Here is a 25,567-nt window from a genome sequence, read left to right as displayed (position 1 = left end):
ACCCTAACGACCAGCCAGATTAGCAGGCTCATGCGTCAATAGCATCTGAGATGGTACTCAAGGTCAGGGCGCCTGTGTCCCAAGTTCATGTTTGCCATCTGCCAGATAGTGAAGAGTACATTTTACTACAGCCCAAAAGAAAACGATATAGACTTTTTGGTGAGAAATAGGAAAAAGGGAAGAGAGGTAAAGAAAGGCTGGCCCACACCCAATGGAGTCACCCAGAGGCTGTAGGGGATGAAACCTTAATACATTCCATTGAGGACACACCTGTTAAGAAGTATAAGGTTACTCTTCAGTTTAGAGCCCAGAAACACCCACCTGTCCCTCACTTCAACCACAACAAGAATGTTTCTCTCTAGCTCTAAGACGTGAGTGCCTTTTTTTTTAAAGTAGCTAGTTATAAAATGGTAGAACCATAAAAACAAACCTCCTAGCAAAAGCAAAGTAGAAGCTAAAGCACATGCATCTTCAACTGGAGCATTCTAGTGACAGTTTAGTCATTTGCTAAACACCTGTTACGTGACAGGATCTTCACACTGCTGGGGGATCTTTACATCTTTTTCTCTAAACCATTCCTTTCAAATATGAAAATGTCTTATCTAATATATTATTTCTGTCATCTGCCCAGGAAGCTGTCACTACTCCAGAAACAAATGTCAAATACCTACCCGCGCCGGGAACGAAGAAAGAGAGCAGCAGCTTTCTGGATGAATGGGTCATGAATTTTCATCACCTAAAACTCACATCAAAATGACGACCATCAACCCTCAACCCACAGCTGGAGTGATTTTTATGGCCCTACTAGCACTACAGAGAACTCCTTCACTTGACTTTTCTTTCCCTGTTGCAACACTAAACACTAGCCACAAGAGGGCACCAGCTACATAACATTTTTTTTCAAGCCACAGTAGAAACTGGCTAAACGAAGCAAAATATAGGGCATTAATGCTGAGGGTGCCCCTCTGCAGGAATGAGTGCTGTGGGATTTAGGAGTGCATTACCTGAACATTTTTTCCTCAGGACAAGAGACCTGCCTGCATTACAAAGTCAAAGCTAAGCCAGGCCTTGAACCCAGGACTGCTGGCATAAACTTGATCTGCTCTATACCACTGTACTACTGATACCGATCCTATTAATACCAACACCACTTGATTAAGGCCTGATCTCCCTTCGGACTCTTCCCAAAGGACAACTAGAAATTGTGTAATTTAACCACACACACACACACACACACACACACACACACACCATATCACCACAAAATCCCACTTTGAAAGTCTAAATAACAACCCAGCTCTGTATTTGAGCCAGAGAAGTGAAGAACCTGAGATACAATCTGCATCATTTTACATCAGGGAAGTCATCCTCAGCTCACGTTGAGGGTACCAGAAGACTCTCTGGCCTGTAGAAGGCCCCGCCCCCTTCATGCCCTGGGGGTCAAATGAGTGAGGACCCAGGCCTGTCACATACCCTTCAAACACTGCTCAGCACTCTGCCTCGAAGGTTGTCAGAGCTGTCCTTGCCTGAGAAAAATACCATGAGACTCTTCACTGCGCGGAGAAATGTCAGAAACACGATTCTGTGCTGCTCATCGTGTCTAGATTTTTATGAACTGTTCTGTGCCCTGTACCAGATGCTACTAGAAAGCTGTTTCCATTGAAAGCATGGCCTGTGGATATTAATCACTGCCTAATATTATACCTTCTCTGTTCTAAATAACGTCTTCAGTTTGCTACACACACACACACACACACACACACACACACACACACGTGTGCACGCCAATTCTTTAGAGCCAGGATCAAAAATTAGATCAAAATATTTTAGAACGAAGTCCACACACTTTGACTCATTGGTCAAATTCAGCCCAACCACCCGCTTTTGTAAGTGGCCTTTTATTGGGACACAGCCACGGTCACCTGTTTACGCCTTGCCTGTGCCTGTTTTTACACAACGCTAAGAGAGTTGAAAGGTTTTCACTAATAAGTTCTGAAACCTGAAATATTAACCGGCTGTCCTTGTACATGAAATGTTTACCAATCCATGTTCTAAACAGAAAGTTACACAAACAATAATGATTGTGTCACGATTCAAGAAAAATGATGACCTCTTTGCTTGGCAGAGAATGATATATCAGAAATAAATTTTCTCCCCCCTCTCAGAAACAGAGATTGTACAACAGAAAGTAAAAATACTAGAGTAGCTCTTCCACAGTCAATAAAGCTATACTTTGAACGATACTTGGAGGCCATTTCCATCATCACTGAGAGTAAGTATCTGATCTATTTGATCAGCTGTATTTTTATGTTGGAAGCGACATACATACATGATTCCATATCAGAAAAATAAAATATAAACACATCCCTAAGAAACAGAGAGCCCAGGAACACTGACACATGAGGACCAAGTGTTAAAGTTCACTGAGGGGTGAGTGGATCTGCATCCTAAGAATGAGCTTTGCTCTGGAAATGAGCAACATTGGAGATTTTCATTATTGTAATTAATAACAATGCACATTATTCCACATTTGGGGGTAGCATAAGGCACAATGAAATCCTGTCATCTGTGACATCATGGATGAACCGAGAGGACATTATGTTGAATGAAATCAGACATGTGTGGAATCTAAAATCCTTGATCTTAGCCAGGTGTGGTGGCGCAAGCTTGTAATCCCCGCGCTTAGGAGAAGGAGACAGGAGGATCGAACAGGTTCAAAGCCTGCTGTGCTGACTTAAGAGACCTGTTTCCAAATAAAAATAATATAGGCCTGGGAGTGTAGCCTGGAGGTACAAGGGTTCCATCCCCAGTACCACACGCACACAAAAAAAAATGCTGATCTTATAGATGCTGTGAGTAAAGTAGTGGTTACCAAAGAAAGAAAAGCATAGGAAAGAGATATGGGGAAAGGTTGGTCAACACGTAGATATTATAGCTGAAAAAGCAAGCGACACTGATGGACTTTTGCTATAGTCAACAATAAAGAGAAATTTTGTTTAAGTAAAAGGACATGGAAAGGCTTATATCCTTGGATAGGCAGAATATAATTAAAATATGTCCAAATAGGATCAACAGATATAATGCAATCCCTTTCAAAACATCAATATCATTCTTCACAGTATTTGGCAAAACAGTCCTAAAATTTGTATAGAAAAACAAAAGACTCAGAATAACCAAAGCAATTTTGAATAAGAACCATGTTAGATGTATCAAAATACCTTATTTCAAATCATATTATGTAGCTATAAAAACAAAAACATGGTATTGGCACCAAAATAGATGCATAGATCAAACGAATAAAAGATGTAGAAACAAATACATTTATAGCCAGTTCATCTTTGACAGAAGAGCCAAAATCTTAATCTGAGGCTAAAACAGCCTTTTCAATAAAAGGTGCTAAGAAAACTGGATAAACATCCAGAATAATAAAGTTAAATCCTAGTCTCTCATCCTGCAAAAGCGTCAGCTCGTGACTGATGATTGATCAGAGACCTCAAAGTTAGACCAGAAACTTTGCAATTACTAGAAGATAGTATAGGACCAATCTCAAATACATAAGAACTGGTAGAGACTTCCTCAAGAAGACCCCTGAAACTCAGGAAATAAAGCAGATTCAATAAAAGGGATATGTCTGCATCATAAAGGAAACTATCAGGAGTCTAAAGTGAGAGCCTGTAGAATGAAAAATCAAATCTTTGCCAGCTATTCCTCTGACAAGGAATAATATCTAGACGATATAAAGAACTTTAAAAACTCAACACTAAAAAGGAAGACCCAATGATGAAATAAATGGCCATTGAGATGAACAAAAAACAATGCACCAAAAAAGAAATTCAAATGGAAAATACATATATGAAAAAAATGTTCAATAGCATTAGCAAGCAGGGAAATGCTTATTAGGGCTTCTCTTAGATTCCATCTTACTCCAATTAGAATGGCAAGCCAATCATCAAGAATACAAATGATAATAAAATCCTGGTGAGGATGTGGGAAAATTGGAATCCTTAGGCATTGCTGGTGGGATTTAGCACAACCACCATGAAAATAGATATGGAGGTTTCTCAAAAGACTAAGAATGGAACCACCATATGAGCCAGCTATATCACTCCTTGGTATCTTTCCATTAAGAATTAAGGTCAGAATCCTTCAGTGATACATGCGTATCCATGTTCATAGCAGCACAATTCACAATAGCCAAATTATAGAACCAACTCAAATGTCCATCAACAAATGACTGGATAAGAATGCAGTATCTATACACAATAAAATTTTACTCAGCCATAAAGAAATACAAACATGTCATTTCTAGGAAATTGAATGGAACTACAGAATATGTCACGTGAGATCAGCCAGTCTCAGAAAGTCAAAGGTTGAATGTTAAAGCTAGAGAGAAAAACAGGGGGGAAAAAAGGAGTTTAGATCATTTAGAAGAGAAACCAGTAGAATAGTGAATGTGGGGTTGAAAAGTGAAAAAAAAGAAACTGATGAAAAAAACAATTAAAATTATGCCCTGTGTCCCCATAAATAAAGGTCTCAACACTAATCTATTATGTATGGGACAGGTGCGTAGAAAGGGGAGACCTGAAATAAATCACACCAAGACCTATGTGCGTGTTTGTTTTGATGACTTTGAACCTCACTATGATGTATACTTACAATGCACCAATTAAAGTCTTTACTAGATGGATATATTTCACACAGCTCTGAAAGATGGAAACCAGGTAAGGTCCAATTTAGAAAAGAACCCATGACCCAAAACATGAGCATCAAAGAGTCACAACCGATAGGTTTCTGGGGCAGAGGTGGGTAAGTGGGCAGTATGCAGCAGGTAAACCCTGATGCACCATGTGGGGGGAAGCAGGGAGAGGGGGCAGGAGACAGCCTGAACAGCTCTCAGAGTGTTGGGCAGGTGGTACACACGTAGCTGGATGGGCCAACTACCCTTCCCCTTAATACTAAGCCACACCAGCAAAGTACCCAGGGACAAGCAGGCACACTGGACATGGGCAGGGAGGAGACCTTAAATGGCAGGTGATAACTAGGAGACATTGAAAGAGGAATAGGAAGAATCCAGCCTGAGTTACTGGCTTTCCCTGTCTAGCCACATGCCCAAGCCCTCCTTGCTGTAAAGAGAGCAGAATACTATAAGACAAATGGCACCCATAAATGGGGGGCCAGAGACACACAGATTAAAAAAATGAGCACACCTCTTCAGATTTGGGTAAGAGCTAATTGGGTGATGTACTCATGTAGGCCTCTACCATCTTGTGCTCCATTAAGATGTATGACTACATTGCACCAATAAAAATAAATAATAAGAAATGAAATCAGATATCCCGCTGGAGAGGCAGCAGATGCAAGAGATAAAGAACTAAGTTGGACATTTTAAAGGTATTCTTAACATGCTCAGAAAGAGATGGTGTTATTTCATTCCCCACACAAAAATATGTTGTGATAAGAGTAAAACAAGCCAGGCGTGGCGGCACACGCTGGTCATCCCAGCATTTGGAAAGCTGAGTCAGGAGGATCCAGGTTCACGGACAGCCTCAGCGACTTAGTGAGGCCCTTGGCAACTCAGTGAGACCCTGTTTCAAAATAAAGAATAAAAAATAGGGCTGAGGGTGTCGCTCGGAGGTAGAATGTGCCTGGGTTTTATCCCCAGTACCACCAAAAAAAAAAAAAGAGTAAAACAAAAATGGCAGTCAATAGCTAAACAGAATCACACAATAGTAGATAAGTAACAGACAAGAAAATGAGCAAGCTAGAAGACTGAGCCAAGGAATTCTTTCTGAAAGGAGGAAACCATGGGAAGCAGCAAGAAAGAAGAGGTAGGAGACATAGAAAACAGAGTCAAAAGGGCCTTCATTCCTTAAGAAAAGTCCTTTGAAAAGAGTGCATTAGGAGCAACCAGAGGAAATAGCCAAGAAGCAAAACACAAAATTTTTCAGAATAAAAAAGACATAGGAAATAAAAGGGATTTATTTTTGTTACCAGAGTATGAACTCAGGGGCATTTTACCTCTGAGATACATCTTCAGCCCTATTTTTGAATTCTGAAACAGGCCCTTGTGAAGTTGGTGAGGACCTCACCAAGTTGCTGAGGCTGGTCTAGAACCTGCGACTTTTCTGTCTCAGCCTCCTAAGTACTAGAGTTATAGGCATGCACTCAAAAGGGACTTTAGGTAATTGAGGAGAAGGAGAATAGGGGAAGGGGATAGAGGAGGGAGATGAGAAGGGAAAAAGGAAGATGAAACACACAGTTCAAATTATGTCATGCCCACATATGAAGGTATCGCTAACAACCTCACTGTTACATATAAGCAGGGGTGGATAATGAGGTGGGGAAGATCTACGCACATATTTTTGTATGGCTTTGACACTCACTATGCTATATAATGCATGAGTAAAAGAATAAAAGTAATAAAACTGGTAAGTAATAAAACTGGTAATAAGAAAAAAGAATAAAAATAATAATAATAGGGCAAAATATAAAGACCAACTTTTTAATGAAATGTATTTTGAAAAGACCATATAGAAAAAAATGGATATATTTGACTATGATAAAATGCAAAATGTCTGAAGTATAAAAGACACTATAAAATTAGCAATAAACAACAAACTGGGAGCCAGGCATCGTGGCGCAGGCTTATAACCCCCACATTTGGGAGGTGAAGACAGGAGGATCGCACAGGTTCGAAGCCAGCCGCGCTGGCTTAAGAGACCCTGTTTCCAAATAAAAATATAAAAAATATAGGTCTGGGAGTGTAGCCTGGAGGTAGAAGGGTTTCCAGGAACCCCAGTACCACACATACAGACACAACCAACCAAACTGGGAGAATAATATTTGCAATATATAATACTTCTAAATGCTAAAAGGTAAAGTTACAAACATTTGGATGGTAAAACTCAATTGGACACTTAGTACTTTACATAATTACTTTATGCCTACAATCTTTGTGTTTGGCTGCTTGGTAGCTTAAGATTTTTACCCTTGTTTTACAGGTAAGAAGCCAAAGAAGAGAGGGATAAAGAAACACATTTTAAACAGAACAGCAAAGAATGAAGAAGCCAAGATCTGATCCCAGGCAGTCTGGCTCCAAAGTCTGCTCTTAAACACATGCTATTTTAAACTTCAGGTATATCCTTCTCTGTGCCAAAGGTATAGGTGGCATTTATGCTGCTAAGAAAGTAGAAATAAAAACCTCATTATCGTCAGTAGAGGAATGGATCCATCAGATTCTATACTATGGTTTTTTATACGGTATTTAAAAGAATATACTTACATGGAAAGAAAACATGCAATCTTCAAAACATTGTAAAGCTAAAAATACCTTATTCTGCAACAACATGAACACTAGAGCACCATCTTTATTTAAACATAAAGGTATAAACATATGGAAATGTGGAGATGTATAAGGATTACATGCAAAGAAATCACAGATGAGAGCTGTTAAATGGACTCCAGTGGGATTTCAAGGCAAGAGGAAGTGGTTTAAAGGGCATTTCCATCAATTTGTGTATTTCATGACCCTCATCTCCCTCGCTTTGTGTGTGTGTGTGTGTGTGTGTATGTGTGTGCTACTGGAGGTTGCATCCACTGGTGTTCTACTGCTGAGCTACACCCCTAGCTCTACTTTTTTAGACAGGACTAAGTCGCAAAGGCTAGCCTCAAACCTGCAATCCTTCTGTCTCTGCCTCTCAGCACTGAGATTACAGGTGTGTATCCCATTTTTCTTATAGATACATAAAGAAAAGAATAAAGCAAACATGTTCATGAGCAAATGCCATGGGCCAAGTATTAAGCTGACAGAATTATCTCATTTCTATATAAAAAAAAACTTCATGTGATTGTTAGCATCATTATTAATTTAATAACAAAAAGGATAATAAGAGTCTGCATGCTTACAAAATTAGCTATAAATGGCATGTGGCTGAAGAAGTTTAGATATGAACTCGGGTATCCTCCAAATAATGCTGAGATGGAAAAGTTTGACTGACAGGCAACTTTCATCCAAGGACAGACTTTCAGAAAGGTCCTCAGGCTGCAGAGATCCTGAAAGAACCAGCCTTACCACAGCGATCTCGGACAACGAGGTTGCGTCCTTCCTTCAGGTGTATGGTGAGGAGGTAGGCAAAAGGGCTGGGGAGGTTGCTCAAGCCATCGCTAGCTTCCCTGAGAGTCTGTACAAACAGAGGAAGCATTGAAGTCACTAGGTCTAGATACAAAAAAAGAGAACTTATGCCCTAACAGAGACATTTATTTAATGGGAGAGGTCACAATACTGGCCAAGTGTCGTCTTTGGTGCCCATTCACTTCGAGCATTTGCTTTATAACAAGGCCTTTATATTTCCCACCAGTGAGATTTTATCTGCATCAGAGGCAATCATGATTACATCTTTGTGAGATGAACATTCCACTAATTTAATAAGCTGTATGCTAATCTCTGAAATACCATTAAACTCATTAAATTGCTGCAGGATTCCTTATTATAAAAGCATAAGTCAGGGCAAGAGGATGCAGCATGAAGAACTTCCTTTATCAGACATAAAATGCCTACCTCTTTTTCTCTTCCTTCTCACTAATCCACATCAGCTCTGGTAGAGCTCCTCCACAGACGGTGAAATTTCAGTTCCTGACACTCAGAGGAATCCCCCTCAAACTCAGTCCTTCCAAATCCACATGGGATGTCCCATCTCCACCTCTCCTCCATTTTTTTTTTTTTTTTTGGTGGTACTGAGGTTCCTGAAAACCCTTCTACCTCCGAGCTACACTCCCATACCTATTTTATATTTTTATTTGGAAACAGGGTGTCTTAAGCCAGCGCGGCTGGCTTCGAACCAGCGCGATCCCCCTGTCTCTGCCTCCCAAGCTTGGGTATTACAAGCGTGCGCCACCACGCCCGGCTCTCCTCCAATTTTTCTCTTCCATTTTCTGGCATCAACCATTGGTGTCTCCTCCTGTTACTCTCATTCTCTCACCTTCCCCAAACACCACTTCTTTCAAGGAATACATTGATCCCAAAGGCTATAAGGTGGAAGTTAAGTCTATTTTTGAATATGTACTCAATGAATCCAGAGAACTTGTTGAGCCAGTTCTGTTTGCCTCTTCTCAGAAAGACAGATAAAATCCTTTATCATTCACATATCAGTCACTCAGTTCTTCAATGTTATAGCCAAAGCCACCCTTGATAAGGCTTCTTTTGAAAGCTTCAGAGGACTTCAAAATGGTTGTCTCTTTTACTGTCCCACTCAACTTCAATTTCAGAGCCGCTGAGTATTTTTAGAAGCAGCTAATCCAGTCTGACTAATCAATAGGTACTGAATTAATCTTTTTCAGCTAAAAAATGCCTGGCCTGTTTGGTAGGGTGGATACCATTTGACATTCTTTAGGAATAAAAGAGGCAAAGACAACATTGATGAGACATATCTACAATGTTTTACTTTGCTGTTGATTTTGAAGGAATGTCACTTACAGATTGTTCTTCAGAATGCTGGGACGTCATCAGGGCCCGCAGCTCACCATTCCCACTTGGCTTCTGCAAAGAAAGAGATGCTTGCATTCAAAACGGAAACGAATAATTACCCTGTGATTTATCCTCTAGGTATTTCCCTGAAGAAATCTGTTATTTGCATGCCCTGTGCCAGGTGTGTGAGCTGCCTTCCTGTGTGTGTGGCGAAAAAAAAAAAAAAAAAAAGACTTGAACTGAGGAGACTTGATCGGGCTTTGGCCTGAGCCACTGGTCGTTGATTGGCATGTGTAGAAGACCAACTTTACCCTCCTGTTGGACCACGGGCACTTCTAGCTCCTGGATGTGCTTTACAAGCAAATAGTTATACTCCCCTAGAAAGAAGGGCAGGCCATCCTGCCCGGATTCTCCCAAAGGTGGGATTGCCTCGCTACCAGACACCAAAGGGAAATGGACAGCTTAGCATCCAGAGAGCCGAGGAAGACCAAAACGTGGGGAGCATTCCAAAATGTGACTTGAAAGCCATTTCTGGAACCAGACATGCATTGGTCCAGCACTGATACAACCACCAACCAACATATTAGGAAATGCAAACTCTGACAAAATAATGTCAGAGCAAGAAGTGTTGATTCTCTAATGTAAAAATGAATCCCATGCCCTGGAAGTGATTCTTCAGGTCAATAAAAGCATCATTTGGTAGTTATTATGGGGTAGAGCAGACTGACTTCTCATTGACTCTGGTCTTAAGTGCACAGAGGAGAGAATGTCCCATAGAGCACCAGGACTTGATAACACCTGGGGATGGAGGCTAGGACCGATGGCTCTAGTCCTTCCATCTACAGTGACTTCCAGGAATGCCTTGGGCATCCAGACAGCCTGGATTGCAGATGCCTTCCAAGACACACATATACAAACGGAACTTGCAGCAGCAACACAAACCCCAGTTCTAGACCAGAAGGGCAAATTTTCAACCCTCAGGGGAGATAGTTAGGAGTTACAGAAAACAAGGGCTCTTTGGCCTGCTGTTTCCTCATTCTGTGACGTTATAAAGGACTCAACTAGGCAGAACTGAGCTCTGAGCACAAGTGGGCTGGGAGCCTCCTGTGCTCTCATTTGGGAATAAAAGTGGTATGGAGTCCTTAGTACCTGTTACTCTATCTCTACCGCTCCAAGCTTTAATGTCCCTAGATAATGAATACCTTTCACTCAACTGAGATGAACTCCCGTAGTAAGGCTGGAGGGGGATAATGAACAACCCTAGCTATCCACATGGGGCTCAGTCTGAGAGCCAAGGAAGGAGGCAGCATGCGCTTTGTCAAACAACCTAACCTTTTCGCTCTAGGCATCTTTTTGACATGCTACATCTATGAAGACACAGGACAGTTCTGCAGGACAGTCTGAAGGCTGAGTTATAACAATGAGAGGGACCTTATTCAACTTTCCCAATGTTAAGATTTTCCAGCCTGTCTTTTACGCTGTACGCTATCAAATCCCACAAATTCAATCAATTTCTGCCTGATTGAGTACACCAATAACTATGCTTTCACATGCAGAGCCAAGAGTAGCCTGTGTTCTGATCCTTGCAGCTTGAAAATCCCTCCCTGTTCTACCAAGTCTTATTAAATAAAGCAGTGCTCCATTTGTTCAAGAACTCACCAACAGCTGTGTGCGGGTAGGTCCCTATCACCATTCATGGCATTGTGATGTGAGACTATATGACTACAGTGCACCAATAAAAGTATATAAAAAATCCTACCAGGCCTGAGATCAGAACTTCTGTTTAAAGTGTCAGCTATGAGCAAAGGACCATGGTGGTCTGGATATCTACTACTTTTAGCTGGAGGAGTGGCCAGATGAAAGCTCAAACCCCGCTATCCCCTTATTCCTCAAGCCAGTACACCATTCCTGTTCTCTCGCGTTGCCCTTACCGTGCAGAATGATGACATTAATTAAATGACAAAATTAGTCCACATAACCACCCTCATTTACATGCCATCAAAATGAACACGGTGCTTTTATTCAAGCATGTGGTAAGTCTTCCACTTACAACAGCAGGGAAATTCAATGTGAGGAATGACATTAATTCAACATTATGGCTGGTTTTACTCACCGGAAAGTCACAGAACTTAAAGTTATGGTTCCCACAGCCGCTGTAACTGTCACACACCATATATACACACCAAGGTGGGAAAGTGATTATCATAAAGAAAAGCAAAGTATTCCGTATGCACAAGAGGACGAGAGGATGACTTACAGGTGCTGGGGGACACATAACTTTGAATATTGCCCTACATTCCTTCATAGAGCCTTAGGGCATTACACACTGAGTAGAAGTTATTTTCTCCTTTTTAGTAAACCTAATGAATAAATTGATGACTTCTTTTTTTATTAAAACACAATATGTACATCATCAGGAATCCTTATAATTTTTATCAGAAGATTATTTTTATGTTTTCAGTAAACAGTAGCAAATACACTGGGCTTTTTAAAATTTAGTTTTACTTATTTATGCATTTATTTCAAATAGCTAGGGATAGAACCTGGGACCTCAACCATGATAGGCAAGCACTCTAACACTAAGTTACATCCCTGCCCTAACAGTTGGTTCAAAAAAAACAATAATACAGTGCTAATCATAGTAGTACACACCTATAATCTCAGTACTTTGGAGACTAATAAAGGAGGTTTACAGGTTCAAGGCAGGCCTCAGCAACTTAGAGAGGGCTGTCAGCAATGTAGTAAGACTCTCTTTCAAAACAAACAAACAAAAAAAAAAAGGGTTGAGATATAGCTAAGAAGTAAAATATCTGTGTTCAGCCTCTAGTATCAAATTTTTAAAAATTTACAGTTTGCCCATATGTGATTTCTCTGATTTTTAACCTATGTATAGATTTCCATAAGTCTACAAGCAGGATACAGAACAGTTCTATGATTTCAAAACAATCCTTTATGCTATCCTATTATGTTTAAGTTTTCACCCAATTTCTAACCCACGACAACCACTCAACACTTTATCATATAATTTTATTCTTTCCAAAAATATACCATTATACAATATACATACTTTTTTTTTTTTGGTGGTACTGGGGATGGAACTCTTACCTCCGGGCTACACGCCCAGACTTATTTTATATTTTATTTGGAAACAGGGTCTCTTAAGCCAGGGGGGATGGCTTCGAACCTGAGAGATCCTACTGTCTCTGCCTCCCAAGTGCAGAGATTACAAGCGTGCGCCACCAAGCCCAGCAATAATATACATACTTTTGAGACAGGCCTCTCTCAAAGTAGTTTTTATCATGTAGGGTTATTATAGGTTACTTCTTTCTTGACCATTAGTTTTGGCCTTTTAAACAAGTCTGCTTAAATATATACTCAGAAAAAAGTATTTTGAATACGGAAGCTAATAAATCTTAAGATAAAACCTTCTAACCCAAACATTTAGGAATCCAGCATTAATTAGTTAGTGTGTACATTAGTTTGAAAGTAGTCATCTCTTATACAATTAAGCACTTTTAGTATGGTTTAAATGACAGTGAGTTTGCATTGTCATTAAATCCGTGTTTGCATATATCCATTCTACCACACAAAATAGAAATGTATGGGAAGGTAATACATACTTTGCATTCTCTTTAGATGAAGATCTCATAATTACAAGAATGCAAATATATTAAAATTCAGAATAGGAGGGATATGAGAATGGTTGCATCAACAGTTTAAAAATGCAAAACCCATCTAGTCACCAAGGATGTTGAGAGCAGGACACTGATGTGAATAAATCACATTTTCTTCTCGTGTCCACTAACTGTGAACTTCTACAAGCACCACCTCCCATCCCATGCAGCTGTCAGAAAGATCTGACCGTGAAGTACACACAGAGATCCAAAGCAGATACTGTGCTAGCAATCCCATCAATGCAAACGTTACTGGAAGACATACACTCATAGCCAGGAAAACTAAATAAGAGCAAAACGTTTGCTGAGAAGATACTCTATCAAAGTATATGAATAAAGAAAAATGCATATATATGGGATATGTATATCATATGCAGAAAAGCAAAATAAAGGCATGGTGGCACATGCCTCAGTACTTTGAGAGGCTAAGACAGGAGGATCACAGGTTTGAGGTCTCAACATAATGAAGCACTCTTAAATTCAGTGAGATACTGTTTCCAAAACTTTTTTTAAAATAGGGCTGAGGTTATAGTGCAGAGGTAGAGTAACTCTGGGTTCAATCCCTAGCACCACTAAATAAATAAATAAATAAATAAATAAATAAATAAATAAATAAATAAATAATATGACACCGGGCATGGTGGCGCACGCTTGTAATCTCTGCGCTTGGGAGGCAGAGACAGGAGGATCGCGCAGGTTCGAAGCCAGCCACGCTGACTTAAGAGACCCTGTTTCCAAAAATAAAATAGGTCTGGGAGTGTAGCCCGGAGGTAGAAGGGCTTCCAGGAACCCCAGTACAACCAAAAAAAAAAAAAAAATAGTAATATGTTTGCTGAGAAGGTCAATTCTTTAAAACTACTTTATTAACATATATAAGTGCATGGAAGTATTTATACACTATATATACACACATATATATAGACACAAATATATACACATGCACACACATATATGACATGTTTACTTAACCCTGTAGCCTCCTCCAAGCTTTTGAGAATTTGAGTATTTAAGTTTACAGGAATCAGAAGCACAAGTACCTACTGGAAAAAAGTAGTAATAAAATAAGAAAATGAGCTCAGATGGCTAGCCACTGGACACAGTACCATACTAAAACAAACAACAACCAAGAAATAAGCTCTATTACAATGAGGGGTCAAAATTGGAATTAGAGGTTAAAATTCAGAACATAATCATGTGTACCAGATAACTGAGATTGTTCAGAGTCTTTGCACATTTAGAGAGGTTACTGACCCTATCAAGGTGTACGTGTTTAGCCTTCTCTCCTCCCCTAGATTGTTCATAAAAGGGATAATCTAAAGAAGAAGGTAGCCTTCTTGACCACAAGATGGCGTGAAGCAGCAGGGAGCACTTTACAGCCTGGCAACCAAATTCCACCCACCGCTTGTTTTTTTCTGAATGGAGTTCAACTGAAAGACAGCCTGCGTAGTCTTTTATCTACTGTCTATGGCTGAGTTCATGCCATACATTTATACAATTAAAATAATGAATGACAATGATATATTCCAAAAAATTAAAGAATTTTATGAAGGTATCCAGCAACCCAAGTCCCCTTAAGTTCCCACCAACATTCCCAGGGCACTTCCTTGATGACAAAGGTTGGCTCAGGGAGACTCCAGACAGTGCCACCTCCCGCCCACATGGCAGGGACCTGTGTGATGCACCTGTCTGCAGCCCAGCTTCTATCTAGGTCATTCCCCAGGGTCCACAGCAGGTGATGCAAGCACAGGCTGCATCAGCCCCTTCCAACCCCACCTTGAGGTGCTGCATTACTGAGCTCACAGGCCCCTCCTCAGCCCACCCCTCCGTGGCCGAGGTAGTTGTCATAGTCTACTAGACTTGCCTAGCAGGCTGGGGAAGCTCTTGGTGATATGGCCTTAGTTAACTTCTCTGGCATCTCCTCCCATCGCCCTTATCCCCTCCTCTGTGGCCAAGTGCTTCTTTGCTTTTCTAGAAGCACACCAGACATGGTACTCCTACCCTGGGGCCTTTCTACCTTCTGAAATGCTCTTCTCTAGATAAGCACAAGACTTTCCTCCTTCCCTCCCCTACAGCTCTGTGTAAAGGTTATCTTCTCAGAATAAGTCTCCCTGACTCTCTTCAAACCAGTAACACCCTAGCTGGGTGTGGTGGTGCATGCTTGTAATCCCAGCATTTGGAAGGCTGAGACAGAAGGATCCTGGTTCGCGGACAGCCTCAGCTACTCAGTGAGGCCCTCTGCAACTCAGTGAGACCCTGTTTCAAAATGAAGAATGCAAAACTAGGGCTGAGGGTCTAACTCAGAGGTAGAAAGCCCGTGGGTTCCTCTATCCCCAGTACCACCAAAATTAAAGCAAAAAAACAGTAATACCCCACACCAGCACTCCCAACTATTTTTTGCCCAATATTTGTAACATTCTGAATACATCTGTAGCCAGCCACTTCTCACAAGGGAAACTCCAAAAGGGAAGAGATTGTTGTGTTGTTGACTTGCTCTGTCCCTAGTACCTAGCTTATCGTACCTAGCTTATCTTTTCAGCACCTCACAGGTAAATAACAGATAAGGAAGGAGGGGGGTGTGAAGACAAAGGAGAGTACCACCAGGGACAATGCACATGCCTGTAATCCTAGTACTTGGGAGGCTGAGACAGGAGAATCACAGGTTTGAAGCCATCTCTGCAATTTAGTGAGACACTCAGCAACTAAATAAGACTGTGCTTCAAGATAAAAAATAAAGCAGTCTTGGGGTACAGAACAGATGTAGAATGACCCTGGGTTTAATCCCCAGTACAAAAATAAAATAAAAATAGCAAGCATGGTGGTGCATACCTTAATCCAAGTACTTGGGAGGCCAAGACAGGAAGATCAAGGATTCATGCCCAGCTTCAAGAATTTAGCAAGGCCCTCCACAGCTTAGTGACACTGTTTCAAAATAGGACTTGGGTTATAGCTCAGAGTTAAAATGCCCCTGGGTTCAATCTCCAGTATCACACCAAAACTAAAAAAATAAATAAATAAAACATAGAAGGCCATGTCTTTGAAGGCTCCTGGCCCATGCTTACATACCCACCTCACTGTCAACCAGGTTGCTGAAGTATAATTTGAAAGAAAACAATAATAGTTAAGAACACATAATTGAAGGTGATGAGCCCAGTGACGGACGCGGTCATGGCATCTTGCAAGCTGAGGCCGTTTCCTCCCCTCTGTGGTTTGTCTTTTTGCTTCTCTGTGGTCACTAAGCTGAAGCTCTGTGGCTGTCAAGCAGAGTTTCTGGGAATAACCGAGTGGGGACCATCTCTAAACCACTGGACTCACCCACAAAAATAGCACTGACACTAGCTGTTCACAGCTCCAACTGCCAGATGAGATGTTGGGGAAGGTGGTGCACCCGATGGGGAATGTCACAGATGCTGGTGAGAAGGAAACAGTCCTTCCACACTAACCACCATGCGTCATGGACCATGACAATTGGTCCATTTAGCCATTACCCCTTTGTTTAATGGGCTACTGAGAACTCAGAATTATTGTCTTCTATTTGTGATTAATTTTTTTTATTTCTACTTCTGAGTTCTCCCAAGCTACAGTCTCACTGTCAAACTTGTGTGAGACACACAGTTCTGTGCACAGATGTAGACAGTCTTGGGTTTATAACCCGGTCCTGACAACCCTGGATTTATATCCTGGTTCTGATACTCACTGGATGACTTTAGGCAAATCATTAAAATTCCCTAAGCATCTATTTCAGTCTAAGAAAAAAAAAGCTAATAATTGCAACAACATTCATAAATGCATAAATACAACTCTAATAGCAGCAGTGAGCTCTGATTAGGTGCTTGTGACCTGTAGGTGCTGGCTCAGAAGCTTTCTATTTGCCTAGTTTCAAAGATGTGAAACTCAATTTCTCACTGCATTTCTCTCCACTCATCTCAGTCTCACACATCTTTCAAAGGTGCTCCTCCAAGCCTTGCCCAGTCCCCCAACTCAGCTCGCTATCTAGCACTGGACTGAGAAAGTTTCACATCGTTAGTGACATTTTCCAATATCTAGGTCTAATCTCAATTGCATCATCAATGCCGAGGTCAGCAGCAAGATGAAAGCATTTTCTAAATAACCAATTTTTAAAGGTCATGTATAAGTGCCTGGTAAAATAAATACTTGGAAAATGCTGATGGAGGGTGGGAGAAAATAAGAAAAAGAAAAAGGGGGAGGAAGAGGAGAAAGATGAAGAAGAAAAGGAGAAAGAGGAATATTCCATGCTTTTAATCCTTGCTTCTCATTTAATCTGGCATTTGGGGCCTCCTCTAATGTTCACCCTATTCATCCACATTCTCCCTGTACCCCCATCTTCCCCAATAGAACTGAATTTCCTACCTATACCACACTACCTAACAGTGTCTTTGGCTTAAAAGTCAATTGCAAGATTAAAATAAATTGATATATATGGTCAGAGTTTTCAGAAAGGCTGGGGGCAAGAGCAAAAAGAAAAAAAAATACATTTCTATTCATCAGAGGTTCAACTATGTAACTAGAGAGGGACTTATAAATACCTCCCTATGGCTATGTATATGACCATGTACTGAGGTGATACTGGGCAATATTCTAGGTACCCTGCCTCTTTCTCTGCCCCCCAACCCCAGTCTCAGTGACAACAGCAAAGAGAGCATCCTCTGAGAGTGAAGCTGCAAGACAGATCACTGTTCAAGTCAGTGCAGGATGTAGGAGCAAATAGCCTGACCTAGGACATTAGACAGCAGAAGTGTATTTCTCAGTTATGTAGTCTGCAAACCCAAGATCATGGTCTTGGCCAGGTGAGAACCACTGTCTAGTTTCTAGGTCATCATCTTTTCCATGTGTCCCAACATGCTAGGGAAAAAGCTCCCTCTGGAGGTTCTTCCCGTTTTATAAAGACACCAGTTTCTTGGGTCAGGGCTCCCTGCCTATGATCTCATTCTGTCTTAATCAAGCTTCAAGGGCCATATCTCCCACACAGCCACACTGTAGGCTAGGGCTTTGCTTCAGTCCACTTTTCCAATGCTGAGACCAAAACACCAAACAAACAACCGAAGAGGAAAGGTTTATTTGGGCTCACTGTTTCAGAGATGCACTCCATAGCTGGCCGACTCCAAGGCAGACATCATGGCGACACAGCATGTGGCAGAGGACAGCAGCTCATCTCGTGGATGCCAAAGCATGGGGAGAAACAGGAAGTGGCCAGGGACAGATGGAGTCCCCAAGGCCACACCTCCAGTGACCTACCTTCTCCAGCCACGCTCCACCCATCCAAATTACTACCCAGTAAAGCCATTCAAAACTGATTAACCCTTCACTGTGTTCATCACCTTATTAGATTAAGCTCCCACACTTGATCATTTCACCTCTGAATACTTAAGCATTGCTCATCCAGGTGCTTTTTCAGGGGGCATTCTATTTTAGATCCTAACAGGAATCCACATAGAAACTGGGGAATGACACGATTCAGCCTACCTCAATTGCTCTTCATTCAAAGCCCAGACATACAAAGTCACCAGAAGGAGACTGTGGTTCCCAAGGCACCATGACAGGTTATCAATGTGACTGAAATATACATGCAGCAAGTAGAAAACAGGAGGGTCATGCAAAGAAGCTTAGGTAAAAGTCTAGGTGTGCCTAGACCGAAGAGAGCCTCTGCCTTTGAACTTTAAGAATCCTGACTTGTCTAGGAAGGTCACCTGTAAACAGGATGATGGTGGCCCTGGTAAAATGTGAGGGTGCTCTTTCTCATCTGCAGCTCAGTCCTCAGTGTGAATAAAGAATGCCATAGATCTATCATTCCCAAAGTCCACCACTCTTCCTTAAAGTAATTCAGAAGCATTAACCTCTCGATGCTGATGGGAATTCTCACAAAGACTGAGTGCAGAGAGAAAATATTCCCCCAAGTATTTCTAGGCCTTTGACATTTCTCCCCCCAAATTAGCAAAGTTAGTGTTGATTATGATTTAACTTGCAAAGTACCTCGACAATCAAGAATTAGCTGTTTACATTAAAAGTAGAGGTAGAGGCTATAAAATATTTCACGCTTATTGCAAATAAGTAGTGATTCCATTGGTAGCTTAGTCTTAGAAGTGACTTGGTTATTATAAGTCAGTCCTCAGAGCTTTGAGGCCAGTAGGCAGTGTATTTCAGCACAGTGACCTTCTCAAACTCAGCGATATCCTTCCCCAGTGACACTTTCTCACCATCTATTTGCATTTATTTGCCTTTTTTTTCTATCTCATGCACAGGTTGCAATCTCTTCCTCTCTCTGTAGCTGTCTACACAAAGACTAAGCTTAGTGCTCAGTGGTAGAGAAAGCAACATGTTGGGATAATGAAAGCTGACTCAGTATATTGATTATAGATTTTGGAAAAGTGCCAGAGAAGGCTGATTTCACTTGGGCCTTGAAGAATGAGAAGTATTTCCACAAGAGAAATTGGAAGAGAAAAGGGAGGAGGAAACAGATGTAGGATGAGTAAAATGAAGGTATCAGAGAATATGAAAAGAAAAAAAGAAACTAACATTATTCATGGGGTTTTGGCTTGTGCAACTAGGTGAACCAGGATGATACTGCAGGAAAGCAATAGCCTGCTTGTGGGGGGCACTTCAGGGAAATGGAAAATTCTGTCACGACAATTAAGTCCAGATTTCTGTAGGACATTCAACATAGCATGAATCTAGGTTCCAAGAAGTAGTCCGGCAGAATCCTCTTCAACCACCATATATTTCATTCTAATCTATTTGCTGCCATTTTGTTTTTATGACTGGTTTGAACACTTGTGGTCTCTACTTGGCTTCTTTATATTTTCCCGTCCTTTCATTCACCCGTCTGTTTTCCTCCCTTTGTGTTTCATTCTATTTTCCACTAGCTGCAAACATTTCACTTCCTTTGCAGACAAAGGACTCTGATATTTGGGGTCCTATCCTATTGATCTGGGGCCAACATGGCACTGAATGAACAATGACAAGAAGCAGGTGAGATGCATCCCTAATGGAGCCCCAGACCATAAATATCCATTGCCTCGTGCCCTCTGGGAAGATATGAACAAAAGAGTTATACCAGGGACACGTGGCACGTTTGATTGTCCTTGCTTACTCTGGGCTTTCCACTCGTAGCCTGGAGAAGAGAAAACAGCCCACTCTTCTAGAAAGCCCCTTAACCTTTTCCAGGTAGAGCAGAGCTCTCCATCAGCCAGTTGCACACATCTACACGCCAAGCCTCTGTTGATTATCTTTTTCACCTGGAAAATGTGCCAACCTCTGTGCCCAATGGGACAACACCTCAGCTGGCCTGCCCTCATTCCCATACCTCCATCTCTTCCTCTCAACTGAGCTGCCAGGTGACCTGGGCAGGGGTGTTTTTGCAAGGACAGCTCTGATGCCCAATTGGCCCTTTTGCTAGGCTTACTAGGGAAATGAGGATAAGATCCCTTATTGGAAGAGTGAGGCCATGTCCCCACAGATAACAGCCTGAAAGCAGAAACACCTTCCTACCTATCTCCATTTCCAACAGCAACTTTCAGTCAAGAGCAGCTTTCAAGACTTTAAGTTAACAGGTCAGATAATGTTACATGCATATACAAAATTATCAGCACTGATCTGAATGAAATGAATAGAGAAGAGGGAAACACCAAGTGCTATGTGAATGTATGTTCCTATTGCTCTATACCTCATTATGATATATAATTACAATGCAATAAAATATATTAAAAACAAATATTTATATTACAAGACCACTGAAGTGCTAAAAATTGTAATTACATTACTTCTCAAAAATCCTCCTAATTTGAAAGCATTCACATATCAAAGTCTAGAAGTCCCCTCATGTTTGCATGTCAGGTAATAGATGATGAAAATTAATTTCAGTACATAATTCAACATGTTACATTCAACATACTGACCTAGTTTAATAACACCCACAATGCCCATTTTATGTAGTAGAAACACTATTTCAACTTTATAAATAATAAATGCCACAAAATTGTTACAAAAAGTATTTCATAAAAGTTAACGTCAAAAATAGTTTAAAAGGTAGTGCTATCCTAATATAGTAACATGTCCAAAAGAACATGACCACAACATTCTCCAACTACCTATGAGCCCATTTCCCCATTAAAACTCAAATCATGTAACCAGTATGCTTTAATTCTAATAGTAAAACCCAAAATTCTGGTTGAATAACTAATTTTCTATGCAATTCTAACACTAATCATGAATACAGAAACAACCCTCTATTTCAACATTTAGGCCTACACTTCAGTATCACTGAGAAACTAAAAAAAAAAAAAACCCTTCCAATTCATTATTCAATCATAATTAGAGTTAGTACATTTTAAATTAAACCAAAGAAGCCAGAGGCATAGTACGCGCCTATAATTCCAGTACACTAAAGGCTGAGGCAGGAGGAGTGCAGGCTCAAGGCCAGCCTCAGCAACTGAGCAAGATCCCCAGCCTCTTAAGAAGACCTTGTTTAAAAATTAAAAAATAGTAACAAAGTACGGGAACTGACTGGGCTCCAATGCCCCTGGGTTCAATCCCCAGCATCAAGAAATTTAAACTCAACTTTGAAATAGTAGACTTTTCTCATAACTGTACTATTTATCCGATTAAGTTTATTGAAAGGCTGAAGCTATATTATAATCACTACAGCAAGAAAAGTTTAATAATTTCTTAGTGTTTTTTTTAAGAATTCAAGTGAAGCTGCTCATTGGTGTATGTCTGCACACATGTGAACACGCATATCTAGGAAGAAGTTCTAATCCTATACCAAAAGAGAGACCCGCGTTCATAAGTACCTTAGAGTGAGATACACATTTAAACAAAAAGTTAAAGTTATGCTTTTCATTTGCCAGGAAATAGGAAAAAATCCTCACTTAATAGCACATTTAATGCCTTAGAGTGTCCTAGAAAGGTTGTTTGTAATAGATCTTAATACAAAGAGGTCATCCCTCAAACTAATGGGAACACCAGGTGCAATCAATATCACATTAATTTACATTCTTGTAAATGGCACTCTTCATCCAAGCTAACCACAAAAATAGCTCCTGATCAAATCTTCCAAGGGCACTGAATGCACTTTTCAGAAGAATAAGAAACTGGAAAGCACCCAGCCCCAGTCTCACCTCAGGCTCCTCCGATGCATCTGCTCCCAGGGAAGGTTTTGGCAGCTCAAAGATGCCCTGGCTGGATGCCCGTCTCTCTTCGGCAGGAGAGGAGTAGACCTCCTCTGAGTCCGTTTCCACTGCATGGGGATGGCCTGCTTCTTCCTGGCTCCAGTCCAATTCTTCTTCAGACTGTTTCAAGGAGCTACTGCTGCTCTTGGGGACAATCCCTGCAGTGGACAGGCTGTTGGGCACTGAGGTGTACGAGGACTGGGGCCCAGAGTAAGGCCGGCCTTCTGGAACCAGGGCCTCGGCCTCCAGCAGGTCCGGGACAGAGAGGCTGAGCCGCCGGTCCAGGTGGTGGCTTGTTCTTAAGTCTAGGGTTTTGTTTGGGTTCTTTTTCACCTTCTTCTTGCTCAAGTTGATTAACAAGGGCCTGGTCCGCTGTTTTAAGGAGCCCCAGACAGAAGGTTTATCCATATCCATGGCTGCATGAAGAACAGAGGAATTCACTCTTCAAAAGAGTGCACCTTTGCCAAAAACAAATTGGTGACTCCTACAGAAGAGACAAAAAAAAAAAGGGAGAACATGAGCCTTGGTGGTGGTGTCCTGGCACAACCAAGTGGGAAGCAGATCAGAAATCTGACTTCACTAAGTGGTCAAGACTCAAACTTTTAATCGGAAAAAGCATTTGTAATACTTTTGTTAGTGCTTTTCAAGTATACACCATAGCGATGTTCAGTGTGATACCCACATAAATGTGCAGAGCTCTAGGGGTACCACCCTGCCCTCCCATGACCCTCCCCTCCCTGTACATGCTAGCGAAACAAAGAGTAACACTTTTCTATATTGCCAAAGCACATTTGAGCTACTTCCTTCCTCAGTCCCTTTCCTCCCCCAGACTTCTTCCACTAGTCTACCTCTCTCTACTTTCATCCATAGCCCCTTACATTTTCTATTTTCTCTCAAGTCCACAGATGAGAGAAAATATACAATCCTTGACTTTATGAGATTGACTGATTTTATTTAGCATAATATTCTCTAGTTAGTTCTATACATCTTCCTGACAGTGGCATAATATTGTTCTTTATGGCTGAGTAGAATTCTATATTTTATGTATAGTGCACTTTGTTTATCCATTTATCTGTTGACAAACATCTAGGTTGGTTCCATAATTTGGCTATTGTTCTGCCATAAACATGGGTATATATGTATCACTATAATATCCTAACTGATTCTTTTTTTTTTTTTTTTTTTTTTTTTTAGGTACTGGTGATAGAACTCGGGCATTCTACCTCCAAGGTGAATTTCCAGCCCAATTTTTTTTTTTTTTTTTTTTGGTGGTACTGGGGTTCCTGGAAGCCCTTCTACCTCCGGGCTACACTCCCAGACCAATTTTTACATTTTTATTTGGAAACAGGGTCTCCTAAGCCAGCGCGCGGCTGGCTTCGAACCTGAGCGATCCTCCTGTCTCTGCCTCCCAAGCGCGGGGATTACAAGCGTGCGCCACCACGCCCGGCCAGCCCTATTTTTATTCCTTGTTTTGAAACAGGATCTCACTGAGTTGCAAAGGGCCTCGCTAAGTAGCTGAGGCTGTCTGTGAACCGAGATCCTCCTGTTTCAGACTTCCAAATGCTGGGATTACAAGCATGTACCACCATGCCCAGCTCTCTAACTTTTAATTGTTTTTGGAAAGATATCAGGGAGTGATATAGTTGGTTCATGTGGTCATTCTATTTCTAGTCTTTTGAGGAACTTCTAAATTGATCTCCTAGAAAGTCTGAAATTTCTAGAGAAGAGCTTAGGACCAACTCTCCAACATACTGGCACTGGCGGAGACTCTCCCATTAAGACCTCCATAGCTCAGGAAATAAATATGAGAATAAATGGGATGTCATCAAACTTAAAAGCTTATGTGTAGCAAGGAAATAATCATGAGTCTGAAAAGAGAGCCTATAGATTAAAAAAAAAATCTTTGCCAGCTACTCTTCTGATAGAGGACAAATATCTAGAATTCAACAAATGTAGTGCCTTGCCTAGATGTGGGAGAAAGGACTGTAGCTTTAAAAAGTCCATGATGCTTCTGGTACTGTCCCCTTAACTTTGAAGGCCTGTTTTCCCTAAGCCTCAATTATTAAAACCTCCAGTAAATCTTAGAGCACTACAAGTCCAGTTCCTTACTGCCTATATTGTTGGCTTACAGAATGCCCTTTAAGACTAATAAAAGAAATATAGAGAAATTGTTCAAAGACCAATGAAATGGGTACAGCCCAAGTGCTATCCATCAAACAGGTAATGTCAGCCTGAGGATACGAGAGCTAGACCAGCATCCCTGTTTAGCAGACAGATGCCACCCCACATACTTCTCATGCTCATCATCCACCTGCCCCATTCTAACCATTTACAAAGTTTCCTATAAAAGGAAAGCCCTGCTCTCCCAGAGGTGACTATCCAAAGGCCTCTCTCTCCTGGCCGGCCTCTCCTCTGACTCTCTATTCCTGCCTTTCTCAAGAGATAGTTCACATTGCCCTTGAATATGCACTTCTTGCTTCCTTAAATAAACCTGTCTGTAGCTCTACTTTTTGTGATGGAAATTATTTTCTGCACTGCATCCGCACCACAGCATAAAGAACTCAACTTTACACAATAAGATTAATTTTAAGGAAGAAAAATTTTAAGAATTTTATCAGAGCAGTTATTGAAAAGATTAAAGCAATGAATAAATTTTTAGAAAGATGAAGCTCAAGGCATTCACTAAAACAGAGTGAAGTTATCACTATGATAAAGGGGCAGGGAGTACATTTATATTTTTCTCAGTGGACAGTACTGGGTCAGTTATTAAATGTTTTGGGGCTAGATTGTAGCTGTTGCAACGAGTCAAGTCTGCTACCATAAAATCAAGACAACATAAACAATACCTAAATGAAAACATAACTGTGCTCTAACTAAACAGGCGTGGTGGCTCATGCTTGTAATCCCCGCGCTTGGGAGGCTGATACAGGAGGATTGTGCAGGTTCAAAGCCATCCGCACTGGCTTAAGAGACCCTATTTCCAAAATAAAAAGTATAAAAATAGGTCTGCGAGTGTACCCCAGAGGTAAAAGGGTTTTCAGGAACCCCAGTACCACCAAAAAATAAATAAATAAATAAATAAAGAAAAAATAAAAAGAGCTGGGGATATTATAGTTCCATAGTAAAAGACCCCTGGGTTCAATCTCCATCAGCAAAGGAAGATTCTCCTAGGATGGTCTCGGAATCTTCATTAGACAGTGCAGGGCTGAGACTTGGGCTCTAAAGTAGGACCCCATGACCCAGAAGTC

General features: G+C 41.0%; 1 protein-coding gene across 1 annotated transcript in view; it reads right to left on the bottom strand.

Annotated features, from left to right (window-relative positions):
- MCTP2 (multiple C2 and transmembrane domain containing 2) overlaps nucleotides 1-22,733 on the bottom strand; it is a gene marked incomplete at both ends in the record, with an annotated part of 168,067 nt that extends 145,334 nt beyond the window's left edge. The window contains 3 exons of the mRNA XM_080691701.1: nucleotides 8,072-8,180; nucleotides 9,473-9,535; nucleotides 22,269-22,733. Coding sequence (XP_080547827.1) covers nucleotides 8,072-8,180; nucleotides 9,473-9,535; nucleotides 22,269-22,733 — 637 coding nt within the window. The remainder of the gene's footprint in view (nucleotides 1-8,071; nucleotides 8,181-9,472; nucleotides 9,536-22,268) is intronic.
- Nucleotides 22,734-25,567: the final 2,834 nt, after the last annotated feature.

Source organism: Muscardinus avellanarius (genome assembly GCF_963383645.1).
Source record: "Muscardinus avellanarius genome assembly, chromosome: 3".
Taxonomy (NCBI): domain Eukaryota; kingdom Metazoa; phylum Chordata; class Mammalia; order Rodentia; family Gliridae; genus Muscardinus; species Muscardinus avellanarius.
This window is presented reverse-complemented; position numbering and strand designations above follow the sequence as displayed.